This window comes from Diuraphis noxia, unplaced genomic scaffold, assembly GCF_037042655.1.
Source record: "Diuraphis noxia isolate RWA-SAM2 unplaced genomic scaffold, SU_Dnox_SAM2 contig0004, whole genome shotgun sequence".
NCBI classification, from domain to species: Eukaryota; Metazoa; Arthropoda; class Insecta; order Hemiptera; family Aphididae; genus Diuraphis; species Diuraphis noxia.
The window spans coordinates 45,014,651-45,033,895 of NW_028301714.1; the positions used below are offsets into that span (position 1 = coordinate 45,014,651).

At 23.3% G+C, this 19,245-nt stretch overlaps 1 protein-coding gene across 3 annotated transcripts in view; it reads right to left on the bottom strand.

Annotated features, from left to right (window-relative positions):
* LOC107163142 (uncharacterized) overlaps nt 1-19,245 on the bottom strand; it is a 61,648-nt gene that overhangs the window by 12,176 nt on the left and 30,227 nt on the right. For all 3 annotated transcript variants that reach the window (XR_001506003.2, XM_089225801.1, XM_015510398.2), the window contains exons 3-4: nt 6,518-6,645; nt 4,549-4,711 (exon numbers count right to left, since the gene is read on the bottom strand). Coding sequence is in view for 2 of the 3 variants with exons in the window: in XM_089225801.1 (XP_089081927.1) it covers nt 4,549-4,711; nt 6,518-6,645 (291 nt within the window). In the remaining variant the exon portion in view is untranslated. The remainder of the gene's footprint in view (nt 1-4,548; nt 4,712-6,517; nt 6,646-19,245) is intronic.

The window sequence follows — 19,245 nt, forward strand, 5'->3', positions numbered from 1 at the left end:
ATACCTTATTTTGTTAGAATTAACTCTCCTCGCTAATTAATAATTATGTTCATATAATGTAACAATTAAAACTATAAGATAAATAAGAGCTAATTATAAATATAATACTTATATGCACATAATTATCTTTTAATCATTGTATGTTTCATAAAATGCGGTTCTCATTATAAATTTAAAATTTATTACTAAATATACATTAAACTAATATTTAAAATATTATATCAACTTTTATACACAAATGTTTGGTTAAGATTTTCTTATGAGTCTGTATAAATGAATAAGATAAGTATAAGATGCCAACAAGATGAATAATATTTATAAAATTAATTACTTACTACATTTTACAGTTTCCTAATTCAAAATATAAATTCAATTTGTTTTTTAATCGAACTGCCAGTTAATAAACAAATACATTAATGAATTTCCTATATGCGTGTATTTTTCCATTTCATTTTCAACGTATAACATTCATAGTAATATTAATCTAGGTAACTTATATAATAATATTTTCTTAAGACTTAAAAAGGCCGTATAATATGCCAATTAAAGAAATTTCGAATAACTAAAGCAGAATATTTCGGTATACCTAGTTTTGTATTAGCTATTGAACTTATAACTTATTCATTGTTAGGTATTATTATTGATATTTGATAATAATTGTACATTTTGAGAAATTATAATCCAAAGGTACAGTTATCAAAATTGACAACATTTAGTCATTTAGTTGTGCATGAGAAAAATCAATAAATTGATTGGCAGAATACGTCAAAAGTTCTATTTCCTAGTAAAACCTCCATTTAAAAATGATTAGTTAATTCAGAACGAACTTTTTCTATATATAAAAAATATACTTGAATAATCAAAAAGTAGTTATTCCAGTTCTATGTCAAAACAAACTACCTACTTCTATAAATTATTTCAAAATGTACTTATTTTTATTTTACGCCAAACGTACCTACTATCGCAATGTAGGGATATAAGAAATACATATTATAGTTGATACAAAACGTTTTAAAATGTAAATGTTAAAATAAGTTATTACTACAATGACTATGAAGTTTAAAATTAAACTAAAAATATAATCCAAGATGTTTGAACAGGTTTAAATAGTTTTAAATAAAAATTATATGTATTATTATTTTATTAAACAAATTAGTAAAAATACTTATACTTCAAAATAAAACTTAAAAATATTAATGATTTTAATAACGCTTAGAAATCAAAATTATAATTTTGGATTAAATTTTAATTGTTTTTCCAAAACCAACATAATGCATGATTACATTTTTTCTAAAATTTCTATCAGTCAATATTTTTGGCAATAGCCATTAGGTATGACTTTTTGAATTTCTTTACCTCATTTATGTTTATAGATAAGAATGAATTATTATTTATTACTGTTATGATGATTGAAAAAAAATAGCACTGAAAAAGTTATTAACACAATATTATCAAACCAAATGGTTGATCAGAAAATATCACGTCATAAAATGTATACTACTTTTGGTCTTTGATTATTATTCTACACAAGAAGCCTTGTCACGCAAACTACAAACTAAACGGTTCATGGAAGTTGTGAGTATTTTAACCCACTTTTCGATAACAACGTAAAACCACCAACAAAACAATCCAGTGTGTGGACAAACAAGCAGATTACCAGTGTGAGTGGTGTCTATGGAGTTCAACAGAAAACTCAAGCGAACATGCGAGGTTATGGGATTTGGTCAAATTTCATTTGAACGCTTTACTGGGAAAATGTTAGAAAGTTTGGGTACGTGTGTTTGGTAGATGAGACCTGTTGTGACAAACGTGATGGGAATGCAGGGTCATCAAAATTAATCTGAACTAAAAATAAAAATAATGGAGATGACAAACATAATTATAAAACTTACTAAAAATTATTTTCTTACAAATTTCGAGTTCATGTTGTTGAATAGACTTGAAGAGTTATTACTTTTATCGCTAGTGAATATGTAGTACAGCTTTTGTACCTACTCCTTATACCTCTAACAGTGTCTATAAGATGAAATCACCTAGAGAGTACTTTTCGATTTTTGTACATATATTGTCAGTCAGCAATTTTAAAACCGAGTAAAACAAAAGGACATTCGAGTTGCTTAAGTGTTGTAAGGTACTAAGTTTCAACAACTGGGTATTCTTGTATATTACAGGACAGATACCTAACTTTTTTAAACTCATTAAAAATTATTTATAAAATACAAACCTACTTGCATACTTTTTAAAAAGTGCATTTGGAATATTTCTTCAAAAACTAAATAATAATATTATTGAAATTCTTTTCGAGAACAATTTTTAAACGGTTAACAAATTTAACCGTCAATTCAACTATTCATATTTTTAAAAAACTAAAACCATATCCAAAAATAGCACAAATATTAGTATTCATATAATGAAAAATACAAATTATAAACAATAGTTTAAACAGTGTAATATAATATCTTAAAATTTAGAATAATGGCAAATAAAAAAAAAAAATGTAATAAAAATTAGACAGTTACTTATTATAGCTAATGCTTATGTAGTATTAAGTGACCAAGTTTTTTAAGATCAATTAAACAAATAATTATTAATAGGTATTGCACAAATCAATGACTCCTTAAACATATAGAAAATGTATTGACAAAAAATGTAAATTTATATTATGATCAAACTTAAATGAAATTATAAAACAGATTTGTGGAAATTACTTGAATTTAACACATTTACAAGATTAAATTAGAAAATTGCGAATGGCAATTTAGATAAGTTTCAATCAAGTGTTTTAGAACTTATTTGATTTTGATTTGAAATTTGTTATGAATATAATATTTTATTATTTCCACGTTAAATTATTAAACTTGAAATATAAATTTCTGAACTTAAATATAATATAATCTAGTAGTTTTTAAATTAAATATTTAAGCAAAAAGTTAATCTTATTATTTATTAATTTACATTTAAGTCCAATTTTTAACTAAGAAAATTAACAAAACCAATATAAAGTTTATAAACGTCATATTATATATTGACAATTTTTTATTGAATTATATAATGATATGATTTGATAGCACTAATTTAAAATTTCAGATCATACAAATTTAACTTTTCTATGATAATTTTTTTATAGGTTTTTAATTGATACTTTTACACTTTAAAAACTAATATACTTATTTTTTTTTTTCAATCAACTTTAGAATATTTAACATGATATGACTTAAAGTGTAAAAATTAAAATTAAAATTTAATACGCTTTAATTTAATTATACCATACATACAAAATTGAGATTTTCATGAATAAATTCAAGTTTTATGTAGGTATTTTTAATTGTATATAATTTCAGTTAACAGCAAAATTATTTAATCTATTTTCATTGTACACATTATCTAAATATAATGATACTAAATTAAATATTTATATTTAAAAAATCATGCTAAAAAGGCAAACAGTTATTAAATTAAAACTTGAAAGTAAATTATCAACAGACGACAGACGTTAAAATTTTATATAATATATTGATATGTTATTTATGATAAATGCAACGGATATAAAAGTAATTATTTCCGAAAAATTTAAATAAGGGATGTTGCATCACATTAACCCCTAATCTATTATATTACGTACAACTTTGAGTTTAAAAAATTCACAATCGCGCAGTTGATAGTGAAAACTCAAATGAATATAAATAGAGATTGTTTTACAAAGAAAAACCTAAGAGAATTTTTATGGTGAATTGGTTTATCTGGTATATGGAAATTATTTCTCAATAAAAATATTATTAATAATCAATCAAGAATTTTATTAAATACAATTTTCCACTGTTTGAATTTATGTTTAAGTGATATTCAAAATAGACACGTCATCAGTATGAGTATATAATTATATTATGCGTGATATATTTAATTCCGTTTTCTTCTTCTAAATACTTAGGTAATTCACCTATAAACCGTCTTATGCGTATTCCTAATGAAGACCCCAGTTTCAATTTTCCTTAAATACTGTTAAACTGGGTCTTTGTTAATACTATTTCAAATTCTATTAATTTTAGTTTTCGTTGATTAATTGTTTATTTATTATATTTGTAATTCATTCATTTAATTTACTATTTAATTACTATTATATTACTCTTTGTTTTGGGCTTAGGCCTGAACCTTAAAAAAAAAAATAAAAAAAAATATAAATATAAATCTTCGTTAAACTAACCATCTATCTCATGAATAATATTTCATTAATTCTAGTGGTGATCAATTTTGCAAAAACACCAACCATAGTGAAACCATAAATACATCTTGGATAGCACAATGCATTATACGATCAAAACTTTCAAAGTGTTTATAATTTATTAAATGATTTTATACAAATACACATTATTGTTGACAAAATGAGGTAAAATGGAATAATATTTTTTGTTCTGTACAACAATGCCGCCGAACTTAAACGACAATAATAATTTTAAGTATTCGCATTGATAACAAATAAACTATTATAATATTATAATATGTCCTACTGTCTACTAAAGTATTGCTGGTTTGTAAATTTATAAAACTCACCTGTTCTATGAATAATACTCAGTGCTTTTATGATAAAATCGAATATGCCTGTCGACTCCATATTGGCATGGTTCAATTGATATGTCAACGAACCATAGGCAGTTAGGCCACTGTCGCAAGGCTTAACATGCTCACACAATCGTTTCCTTTCGTCACCGGAAACCTGAAACACATCATGAAGTTTAGATAAACGTGATATCAGCACCTATCATATAAATAATAATAAACACGTTAAAATGTATTATTTGTATACATATTATGTAAAAGAATAATATTTCAATATGGTGTATTATGATTATCGAAAATATTAGTTCGATTTATAGTAAAACTAAAACTAATAATAAGTGTTATGTAATATCATTTATTTTTTATCCATAAATCAAAATTGAAATATTTTTCTTGAAAACATCATAATATTTTCTCCTATTATTTAAATATTGTTATTTTTTATATTTAACCATTTAATAACTTTAATCTTATAACATTAAATTTAAAAAAAATGTATGTATAAGAATACCAAGGAGTTACACAAAAAATACCATATTATAATTTGAAACTCTGGTTAAAGTATTATACAAATTATTTCTCGCCATTCCACCATAATACGGATGATATAATAATTTGAAAATGTGGAAATCGAAAAAAGTAGAGATCATAAAACAAATTAACTACGCTTCCTGGCTCGTGTACGTGGTTTGTGAGTTTAATAATAGCGCATATTAACTAATAATATTATTCAGATGTTATATTAATTGTAATTTTAAAGCGTTTATGCTATACACTTTATCGTCTACTCTCGTGACTTAAATTTAAAGCTTTGAAAAAGGTACCTAACTTATCAAAACATCATTAAGTACGAATTATTGTTCATAATTATTGCTCATCTGATGTGTACTTTTGTGCCAATTATGATAGTGAACCAGAATTTAATAAAGCTTTAAGTTTTTTATTTTAATAGTCTACAAAAGTTATTTTTAAAATAATTATAGAAAGATGTAAAAATTGCTACAATTTTTGAAATAAGTCTTAGAGAAACTGTTAAACTGATAATGACTATAGGTATAGAAAAACTGAATGTGACAATTTATTTACAATGATTAATAATTTACTCAGTAGTCAAAAGTCATAGAAAATAAGTTTCTAAACAACATTTAAGGTTAATGACATTTTACGGTGACATTAAACGATCGTTTAAAAAACATTACCTATTTCTTTACTAAAAAAAAAAATTAAACTGGAGAAAAAGATAAATTCATTTTTTGAAAATAATTGTAATATTCAGAGTGAAAATGATATTTTTTAATACACTTATACCTTAAATTTTACGTAATTAATCGTTTTAGAAGCTTTAAGAAAATATATAATAGATAAAATATTATGTCGTCAGCCATAATGCATAAACCATTAATTATTATATTAAAATGATCATAAATCAACTTTGAAAGGTTACAGTTAGGTAAATATAGATAACTACATTAATATGTATTTACAAAATATAATATAACATGTATATTGTATATATAGGCAGATAGATACTACTTATATACTAACATACTTCATATAATATTATACTAATATTAAATATTTTATTTTCATTAAATTAACGATCCATACAATACAAAGTACCATCGTGAAAATATCATTACCAAATGTAAGTATGACATTTAAAATATTTGTTAAGTGAAAAATAGTGACATATTAGGTATACATATTTTATGCTATATTATTTTATCAAAGTAGGATTCTATTTAATTTAAAATAAATTAATGCAATTTATATGTATACCTACTATGCCTTATGTATATATAATTTATCAAGTTTTTATTTTCATGTACGTATTTACTAAATAACTATTAGACATAGACATTATTAAATTATTACGTTAAACTTTAATTTAAATTTAAAAAAAGCTACTTTTATTAAAAAAAAAAAAACATTAAAATTGAGATAAAGTAACTGGAGTTCTTACTTGACTAACGCTACTACTAGCTCTTCTTGATTCGTCGGGAAAAATCTGTTTTTGTGTATATTGTGAGTTCTTATACGGTGACGAACTTTTTTGAGTGTCTTTAAGTGTTCCTTTTGGAGATCCATTTCCTAAAAATAAAACCAACATTAGAGCTATGTTATAGATTTATCAATCGATGCGTAAAAACTCAGTTAGGTTAATTTTATTTTTATAAACTAATTTAAGTAATTAGTAAAATACTTTGAAGTTATAAAACAAAACTAACTAAGATCGTATCTATACTAAATATTAATATAATATACTCGTATATTCATTCATATCAATAATTAACTTAAAATTGAACAAGCAATATCAATTACAAATTATTTTATAATCGATATGATTATTCTAGATAAAATATAATTTAAGAGTTTGAGCAGAGTAGTTAATATTGTAAACAAAATATGTAAATAACACAGTTTTTTTATAAACGTTTTAAGTTCAGATTTAGACAAAATTAGATATTTATGAATAACGATGTTAGTTATTTCGTTGTAATTTAAAGACATTATTCGTAAGAACTTATAAAATTATAATTTTTACTATACATATACAATGAAATATCCAAAATATTTAGATTAACTTTAAGCTACTACCTAATTATGCCATTAACTTCTCCGCACTGTATTACGGTAAATGTTGGTTTGATGAATTTTTTTAACGGAAATGTTATATAATTATTATTTATTAGATAATGTAATATGCTGTTATTATAATTAAATATTAATTTGTATAATATGTGCAATATTTTTAGCAAAATCTAAAACAACCCTTGTAACACTAATATTGAAATATTAAATAAGTGTTACTTTAATGGCAATATCAAAAACATATCATGGAATATACTTGACGTCAACTGACAGACCATCACCACTCAGAATCGTTTTTCGAATAGGTACAATGATACTGGATTATGTTCATATTTAATACAATTAACATATCCATAAATCCGTTACAGTGACCCATTCAACACTTATACGGTAGATCAGACCAATACCCAATTATGTTGGTATACATATATAATAGTATATATAACTTTTATTTTTAACAGTAGAATAGGTAGTTTATTAGAAATTTTTAATTTTAACTTTATTTTTTATGCATTTTATTTTAGCTGTTCATTTATGAAAGTTGATCTTTTGTATACACATTTTGTTGATTACTAATCAATATAATCAATAAATAAGAATAATTATATATCTTGGTTTAGGTTTCTTTGAGGAGCAAATATTTTCTTAACCTACTTTTGAGGCACCCTTATAAGTTTTTTGAAATTGAAGCATTCCTACTACTCTTAAAGGTGGTGAAACTATGACAGACACAAAAATAAGTCATTGAAAATCAATAAATTCTTCACTCAGAATCGAAAATATAATGACCAAATAACAATATTGTATTTTTAATTAATTTAAAATGACATCTCTTTAATTCCAAATTGTTTAATAAATATAAATCTTATTTGACTATTTCAAACACCACAAGTATACAATTATGAAATTCGAATAATTCTAAAATATAAAACTAAATCTTCAGACTGTATTTAATAAAACTACTTACAAAAATAATATTGATCTGTAATTAGTTTTGCTGGGCATCCTAAAAATTCTAAAACCCACAGTGTTGCGCCCTACATACAAGTTAGTCACGCAATATTCCGGTGGCCTTTTTAAGTTAGTTTTAGCATTATTTATATAAAGAAATATATTAAGTTACTTTTTGAGTGGTCAACCCACAATGTCATTTTTAAAATGACGTATTAATAAATTATTCAAATATTACACGATAGTTACAATTTTCATTTTTGCTTTAATCATAATATTATTTTTGGTCAAGAATAACTGAATAAATATACCTTCATTAGATTATGAGCCATTTTAATATTATAATAATATTTTCTATAGAGCATTTTTATATTATAACAAAGCTATTAGTTTACAATTTATTAACACAGTTTTAAAAAAGTAAAAAATAATCAATTTCAAATTTAAATATAGTTAACTATTGATTAGCGATTACTCATAATATTTATTATAATTTATAACTATCATTATGGTTTTTAATAAATTACCATTGTTTGTTTATCAACTTATAATTAATAGATTGGCTTAGATTTTAAATTGGCATACAAATGTCTTGATAATAAAGTATAGAAATAGTGTGAAATACATATTTTATATAATAAATTTACAGTTTACACATTCGATTTACATGATACGATTTAAATTAACTTATATATTAATAATATTATATTGTACAAATAAAGGAAATAAGTATTTTGTTGCTCGAGATATTTCGAAAATTAATATCAATACCTACCTAATTTAATTAATATATTTAATATTTAATTTGACTATCTAATTTGTTATACAGTAGGTACAACATAAAATATGTAGGTACCTATGTTGAGACAATTGAAACTAATTAAGTATTAAAATAGTATACAGTATTAAAATCTGCAATTACAAATAGTTAATACAAAAGGTAAAACATTAAGTTCTTGGTCATTGTTTTATTTTTTTGTTTTAACTATGGACACAGAAACAAGCGATGACAGGGACACAAATACACAATCCAGTAAACATTGACAAATAACAATAAAGTTTGAACATCTATACATAAAATGAAAATGAAAAACAATAAACTCTCAATTTGTATTTATACCTGTAAATAACAGTTTTGGTTAAATAATGAGTAATCTTAAATGTAAATGTTTCAAAATATTCTATTATTGAAAATTTGATGAAATATTATATTGAATTCAGATTGTTTATACCTTATTTCAAACAATAATCATTATTTTAAATTATGAGAGCATATCAATGAATGTATTACAGTGTTTTACAATGATGTGTTTTTTCGTCTGTCTTCAATTTTTAAAATATTAAAAATGCTCAGAGTTTTGAATACAGCATATTTTCTGATAAAATATTAATTTAGCGTGTGGATTCGGTAAATTAAAATAATAAATTCTCGACAGTTTTTGAAAGCGACGTGAAAAAAAATAAGAAGAAGAAAATAAGAAAAAATGGTTATTTGCACGAGATCCCAATTTTTTACAAAATCAATCTTATGTTTTTGTAGTAATTCAAAATCTAATAATCGTACCTACATACTTTGATTTATGTATAGCAGTTTTTTTCACATTGCTTAGTACAAGACCATAACTTACCTATTCGTTTTTTTCTCATTTAAAAAACTCAATATGACATCAGTGACAACTTCATCACCCCAATGAATGTTAAACACCTTATAACTCACCTTTACAATCTCCAAATTGAAAAACATACAAACAAAATATCCATATCACAAAATTGATTATCGTTATTCATAAAATGTGTTGATTAGACTGAAGAAATACTCGTATATCAAGAAATAGAACCCATTAAAGTTCTTGTCAATTACCACCAACATAAATTATGATTTTCATTCAAAAGAAATTTGTGTCCATGTTATATTAACAAAAATAATAACTTATTTCCTAAGTACCTAATGATCTTCAAGAAATTTCACTAGCCGTTCCCTTCTATAGTTCTATCATATCACCACATATCCATAAATTGTAAATTTACTAATGTCTACTAATATATTAATTTCTTATTGTACGTATAACGCAGATGGTCATTTTTTTTCTATTTATAATTAAAAATATACATGTTTAGACGCCTAGAATATCGAATTATTTAAGTACCTTTAGTACCTACAATATACATAGGTATTATGTTATTTTTTCAATCAGAAATTTTATGTAAATACTTATAGGTAGTGTGTTAAAAATAACTATTTGATAATTGTATTAAAACATTTTTAATTAAATTATAAACTTTTAATTTATAAATTAAAATTACTTTTAAATTATTTATTAAAAACGAATATACTAGACTTATTTTATTATCTCAACATTTTCAACTTCTATATAATATTTAAAAATGCGTTAATGCCATTATATGATCTACTTTATAACAGAATATTTGCTAACAAGTTGTTTGAATTCAGTAAATTTAGGTACATAAATTAATTACAGCATGGTATAAATTTTATTACATTAGGTATTGCAATAAGTTCTTGAATATTTAAATAAAATAAACGAAGTCATTTTTATTTTGAATGACATTCATTAATAATTTTAGACGTCGTTAGTCTTTGTGGAAATGTGTAAATGTAAACTTTAACATATTTATTATTATACTCAAAATCTAAATTGGAATTAAGTATAATATGACGTATAAACATGGAAATACAAAAAGAAAAATAAGCATCCAAAAGTTCATTTAAGCAACACGATAATTTAATTAAAAATATTTTTCTTTATGTAGAAAAGAATAAAATATTGTTCTAACAAAAGTCATCATTAAATATATATATATATAATATATATACAATGTTTAGAAAAATATTCTACTGAAAAAAAATATAAAAACCTCATTAAACATATTATCCTGGTAACGTGGATTTGTTGCCACAAAAAATATTCTTACATAATAAATAACAATTGACTATAAATGTTAGTGACGAAATTATTGTAAACTCAATATTTTATTAAATGATAGGTCAAAATTCAATTTTCGTGGTTAACTTTAATTTTTTTGATGTCGAAAAATAGTTATTGTTTTAATCTTATGATTACATTAATTTTTTCACACAGTTTTAAGAAGTATAGTTTCTATCTGATTAAATCATTACATGAAGTAATTTCGTATTACTGTAGTTTTTTTTTCAACGACATAGCGATGTAATTTCCGTCAGTAAAAAATAGTGAATCCACTTTAATCAAATAATATAAATAAACTAGTTGTTGTATAATTAAATTAGTTCAGTCAAGCAACTGGAATGAATAAATTACGGCTTTGAAGTATTCGAACTGAATGATATAATACGAAAAATATTTTTTTACAAATCAATCCGTTTTTGGATTAACGGAGATCGCGATAGGCGTTATGCTTAAAACAACACAATCCACACTGAATAATTTATTAAAAATTTATAAATTCCACTAATATAATATTTTGCAGTGTGCCAGTGTTCCACAAAAAATATTCATAAATTTGTATTGTAACAGTCATAATATATGTTCAAAATGTCTGCCTTTGTAACAGACAAGTAAATTGCAAAATATTACTCAAAAAACTACACTTAAAATGACTGAAACGAGATTCATTTTTATATACCACTATAGTTATTATACATGAATATATGACGTTAAATGTTAGCTTTTTTGTAAACAAATAAAGAAATTGTATTAAATGCATGATGCAATGATGCATGCATAAATCATTACATAAATGGCTATGTAACATTGTAACAGATAAGTGCAATGTATACACAAAACACGTACAAAATATAAGAACGAAAAACTAAATTAATTGCTTGTAAGTCCATAAATAATTTACAAAATTAACAAGCAATAAAAATAAATAAACTTTGTAATTGAATTGAAAATATTATTAAACACAATAATTAAATATGCCCAATTTTTTGAGCATGGCTTTCTTTCTGGTTTCATTATTTTGATTTTACTTGATGTTCATCATTCATCAACCAGTAGGTAATTAGTATATAAATACATTTCACGCTGTTCAAAGCAAAATATTTACACCATAAAATTGTTCTTATTAGTGGTGTTTTTATGTACTCGTTCTCAACGCTCCTATGAAATAGTGTGACGATAATTAATTTGCTCCAAGTTTCTAGAACAACCTACACTGTCTAATAGGTTAAATGTTTGGTTAGGTGGACCCACGATGTAGAGAAGATATTTTCTCTACATCGTGGGTGGACCGAAGTTTATAGTCTAGTATTTTAGTGGACAATCATGTAATATCAATGACAGCACATCTAACTAACCATAAATATAAACTATTATCATTATTAAACTAGAATATGTTAAACTGTGTGCTTTAAACTTTGTATAACACGAGTTCTACACTAAATATATAAAATTAATAATATATTTTAACTTTTAAGCAGAGTGAAATATTAATAACTAAATGCATAATTAAGATTACATTTATTATTATTTCTAAATATTACTTATATACTTTTTGTGAGTTTTTTTTTTCAAAATTGTGTTTTTTTTAATTGTTTAAACAATATACTATTATTATGATTTAGATTGATAATTGAGAAGGTCTCGCACCCATTTCTTTAAGACTTGAGCCTTCTAGCGAAACTTCCAGGAGTTATGAGAGTGGCAAGGTTTGTTATGAGAAGAATGTTTGAAGTGGAATCGTTTGTAAACAAATTATGTTTAAGTTAAAAATTACTTATCAATCTCCACTAACGATTTATGTAATGTAAAACGTATTTTACTGATTTTAAACATGATTTACTTTGAATAAACAATTACGTTTGCTTCAACCAAAACAAAAAGACCATTTAATTTTTGTCCAAAGTGTAAAACATGCGTTTATTATACTTTAATACCTACTCTGATATCTATCTATCTACAATCTAATTCAAGTGCAATAGGTATAATTAATTAAATAAAATGATACGTAAAATAAGCAATTTTATCTTGAAAATGTATTAATTAACGATAAAAATGAATTTAAGGATATGTAAACTATAAACAAAATAATAATAATACAATTATTTTGTTGCAACTATGTATATGAAATAAAAATAAAATACTTTTGCTCCACAACTTTTGTCACTTTCTTTGACTTTTGATGAAAAGTTTAAGTGTCGTCTTCTTTAGTTTTCGAATGAAGATTTTTATGAGTAATAAAGTTTACGATTTTTTATTAGTTCAACAATAAGGTTTTATACTTAGAAATCGCTCTCTAAACTTTCAGCCGAAAAAATTATGGTTGTATTTATATAATATTCAGTGGTTGAAACGTTCATTCAACAGAATTAAATTATAATCAAAGACTTTTGAAAAAAGCTATACAAAATAAACTCAAAAGAAAAATCATTGAAACATATACATAATTTTTCTGATCATATTATTTATTATTTATTATTTAATGACACTCTTTCTTATAAACCTACGTAGCTTACAGTTCAGTAATCACAATGAATAATAATGATTTATGAGTTTTCTTTAGAATGGAAAAGCATCATTACAAATTTCAGTATACTATAATCATATTAGAGAATTAAAAATTGAGGAACAATATGTATAATATTTTAGAGCTATAATATTAAATAGGTAGTAATCATAGAAGACGAATACTATCTATATTATAATGAATATCTATAATAAAAAAAAGCAATTAGAAAAATAAATCAATGAACAATGAATATAATAAGCAATCCAGAAAATTATTCTACTTATACGAATAGTATAATAATACCAGTTGCATTTTTTGTGTAGAAAAAAAAATAAAATAGGTATGTTATTTTAGACTTTTTAGTGAAACCCGATCTGTGTAACAATATTATATAAACAAATATTATGATAGTTGTCTTTTATACATGAAAAAATTAATAACGAAATTCTCTAAATCGTATACCTATATTTTTACAAATATTAAATTATTTTAACTCTATACTTGAATCATAAAATCATCTATGGGTGACCAATTAAAATAATAAATTTAATTTTGAGTTATAAATTAAATTATTTTGTATGTACGATAATACTATTAAACATTGAAACTGAAACGTGAATGAAAATAGACTCAATATCGAATAACACCATAAAAGAAAAATAGTGACATTGAAACAAATGTTATTAATGTGATTCTATATTATCACAATAATACCGCTTAATAAGTTGTAAATTGACGTGATGGTTGTTGATTAATATGTATTTCCCAAGGACTGAATATAATTTAAGGTACATTATTATAACTGTACCTAATAAAATATCTTGATTTCTAAATTCTAAGTAATATTTTTGTTATTAAACCAACACCAAAAATATGATATAAACTTAAAGATAAAATAAATTAATATCCCCATCCATGAAACTATAGCTTAATAAGGTAATTTATATTTATTTCTATTGAATCGTCACAAATTATTTTAAAATTTAATAAGTCTATAATTTGATAAAATAGATTGCAATGTCTTAATGTTATACCTTATAACTCATTTAAAGCTTCATAGAATGGTAACTATCTCTGTTATAAAGAAATAAGAAATTGGCAAGAAAATCTTTACAAATCTAAAGCCAAAAAACGTACTAAAATGATTGTAAAGCACAAGAACTTGAGAAAAAATATGTTGTAAAGTAGACAAAAACAAATTGACATAGTTACCGTAAAAAATAAAAACTGACAAGATTTGTTATATAAAATCCATTGATGTTTCTGTTATAAAACAAAATAGACCCTCGACTCAACGCTCGGACCACAACCTGATCAAAACAAAAAAACACTTAAATTTCTTAAACTAACTAACTTAATTAACAAAATATAATTGTATCTATGAACCCTATGTATATTATCTAAATTGTTATTAAGAATTGTGAACTAATGGCCTTTGCTGCCGAGTTGTTTTGTTTAAGATCAATAAAAAAAAAAAAAAAACAAAATAAAATTAAATACTTAAATATAATATAAAATGTATAAATATATTATCATATAGATTTATCGAATTGTATATATATATATATATATATATATATATATATATATACAGTACGTCTAATACTATTTTGATTAAATTAATTCCATTAATGCTAATTGATCTTTGTATAATTTGCATTATTATACAATTTAATAATTAATATCCTGGTGTAATTTGTTTAGGTCAAAATATAATATTAATACTGTTAACTATATACTACTACTTTTTATTGCTAAAATAGACACCAGTGAGATGATTATAGGTAAACAAATAAAATGAACTGTGAAATCCATTGTATCTTTTAGTAGGTTTTGAATTTGAATGTATAGACTCCATTTTTGAAAAGATCACTGTATTGGATATATTATGATTTAATTGAATAACAAGAACATTTAGCGGTAATGGTCTGTCAACCAATTAGTTATTATATATACCTATATTGAAATTAATAATTTATTTCTCTACTAGAAATACTACAGTAAGTCCGAACATTTTTTCCGAAAATTAATCACACTCCTTTACGATAATATATTATTGTTATTAACTTTTAAGGCAATACCGCGTACCAGAATGATTAGATTGGGGTATAAATAATTTAAAATTATTCTAATTATTATGAAAATTTAATTTGTATTTAAAATAATCTACACATATTACCCACAGTGTCAAAAAGTTTGACGCTATACCCTACGATTAATATTTTTAATTTATGATATTATGATAACTTAAATCATTTGAGCACAAATCGTTAACATATGTTTATTATATATTTGAATAATATGCATTGGAATCAAATTTTAACTTCGAAAACGTATTAAATATTAATGCATTTTCAACTACAAAACAATTTACATATTTTCGTGATTTACCAAAGCCTGGACTTAAAACACTTATAAACATTGTAAATATGTACTATCAATATTTTTAATTGCTACATCAACCTTATATTATAAATGTTCCTAAACGGATGATTGATACAAAAAAATAACATATTTAAAAAATAATACATTCAACACTCCATTCAAAATCTAAAATAATGAAACAAAGAAGTATAATATTTCAATAAAATGGATTTTTTATTGTTGCTTATGTTGATTCAATTCTTCTTATTTCGTATTATGTATAGTTACAATTTAAAATGACATAGTATATTAAAAATATGAATTATATGAGATTTTAAAACACTTCCAAAATCCCTAATTGATTTAGTTTGATGAACTATATACTTTTGTAAGATTTTATAATGTTAAATATATAAGTGTTCATGTCATATTCAGTTCAATTTAAAACTTTAAGAAAATTTACTTTTGTTATCCATTAACTACCATTGCATTTCAAGTTCCAATATTACAGTTCATATTCACTGAATATATTATTGAAGTTTTTCAGATACAACCAAGTTTTAGATATTTCAGTCAAAGAACGTTATAACTATCTAATAACACTCGGTAAACTTATTCTATAGTAGAAAAGTGTAAAAAATATTTGTATTTTCGCTCTTAACATTTTTTATATAAATGTAATTCCCTAAATTTGGTAAATTCAAAATTGCATTAACATAAATTCTCATTACCGTAAATTTTATATTTAATCTAAATCCTGAGAAAATCATAATGCATAGTAAATTCGATATAAAATGTATGATTTATATCTAAACAAATAAATTAAAAACCACAATATTGTGACACATTCGGAATTGCATTTTAAATAAGTTGTGGTCACGTTTAACATTTTCTAAAGTAAAAGTAACATAATAAATTTTATGATCCACTTGAAACGGTTTTTTTATTCAACATGCTAAGTAGTAATGATTATATTTTTATAATAAATACTAATATTTTAAAAGCAAAAAGATGTCTAATTATTTAATTCTTAGGTATACTATTTAGTTATACATTAGTTTTACTTTGAACTAAAATAACAAATAATTGAAATATTTTATAAAATATTAAAAAACATTTATTACTTATAAACAAAAACAATTTTAACCATATTAACTTAAAAATTGTTTGTTTTTTTTTTATTATCTAAACTGAAAATTTTTATCATAACGCTCTAACAAAAATATCATTATAATTATTATTAGTGCAAAAACTTTAAACTTCAATTGAGTATGTATAGATTTATACTTGCATTTAATATGTTGCATACATAAACTTCATAACTTTTTAATTATCACAGTAATATATTTTTAGAATTAGATACCATCACGTCCAAATTAAGTATACAACACGCTTTTGTTAACGCAACTAACTAAAAAAAGAAATCTACCTGACACGAAAACAACAACACACTTTTTATTTTCTATAATAAGAAATAATATTATTAAATTGTGAGAACAATATTTTAATTTCTCATTTTTAATTTGTAGAACTATTATATAACAGTCAAACACATATTATTAAAATGATGCTAACACCAAGAAATACTAAACAGCAAACTGCAAACGACTTATACAGTTACACCGACAGCTGTATTTAACAGGAAACTGATAAAATTGAAAAATAACTTAATAAAATATAAATTATAGTGATCGATTGTAAAGTTGTCAAAAAATCATGTAGTGATGTCTTAAAATAATAGAAAAATGAATAAATTCTATTTAAACATACATAAAAATAAAGATTTATATTGTATATCTTAATTTATAAAACACTTATACTTACCACTATTTCAAACTGTATAGTGATATATTAGTTTTAACAAAGTTACGTAATTTATCTGTATCTTTTAATAAAGCGTTGCGAAGAAGGTTTTATAAAATAAAAAATGTTATGACAGTATTTTCAAATAATCCAAATGTCATATAGCTAGATAAAATCAATACGTTTGAAAATACTTAACGGAAGCGAAAAACCTTTTACACTCTGCCTTATCAAACATGACAGTCCTGTCGTAGAAATTATTAATTTTGAAACACCTTAGCAACTATTCTAATGAATTGATTTTAAAGTCTATAATATGTTAAAATATCCCATTTTCTTTGTAGTTAATGTTTTTAATCCCTTATAAAAAAATAATATTATCCATTCATGCATTTTAATCCAGAGAATATGTATGTTTATATCCTATGTGATCAAAGATAAATTATTGAACATTATTCCCGATGAATGACTGATTAGGACATGGCCATAATGCATTTTCATTTTATTTTACCATTACTCGCTTTCCGGTTTCCTTTTAATTTCATTTTAAAGGGGCTTATTATCTAATAAAAAAATTCCTCATAAACTGCCCTCACTGAAACAAGTCGATGCAGCATACAAAATTCAAACTTGAAGCCACGTGAACGGATGTCATTGCGGTAAGGACTTCTATACGTATGCACGTGTCTACCACTCTGATAAATCGTCCAACCATGAAATGACTATTATATCAATACAAAACTACCGTCTATTATAAACATTCAAAATACATCACAAGTCTATTTTAAATACTTTTTATTTGTTTAATTTAATCGAACAAGGAACTGTGCTCATTTCATAATAAATATTACCTATGTGGTCACATTAACGTATTATAATCTTAATGCCACTTTATTATATTCATTGATTCTTGTCGATTTATTTAATCCATAATATTTTTAATACAGATTGATACATTTGACAAAAACCCATACTTTTCTTTGCAGTTATGTGAAGTATGTATAGTTGTATAGTTATAATACTGAACATTTAAAACTTATTTTTTATTTTTTAAATAAAAACTAAGAGCTTTTACTTTAAAATTATTGTCCTTGCAATATATTTTAAACATATTTGTGTATCTCTATCTTATATTCCAAGTATAGTTTAATAGTTTTAATAATTTAAAATTACTTCCATGTATATATTATTTCATCATAAATCGTATATTTTTCCCAGATAAAATCAATAAACAAGTAACTCCATTTTTATCATAATAAATTTCTCACGCTAATTTTAAAAACTTAAGTAGGTAGTTGGCTATAAAATATTCATTATTTAATCTGTAAAGATATTTTTACGTTTTAAAATGTTTTAAATCTTATTAAAGTCATTAGAGTTTATACTGTACAATACCCATAGTGTATGCTGTAAGTAGCGTCGAGGCGAGTCTGGCCTCCTGGATGTCGAAGAAATTAAAAACAGATTATATTCGTGATTAAAATTACGCAAACAAAATAATATACTATGTGTGTATTGAAATTGTATTAA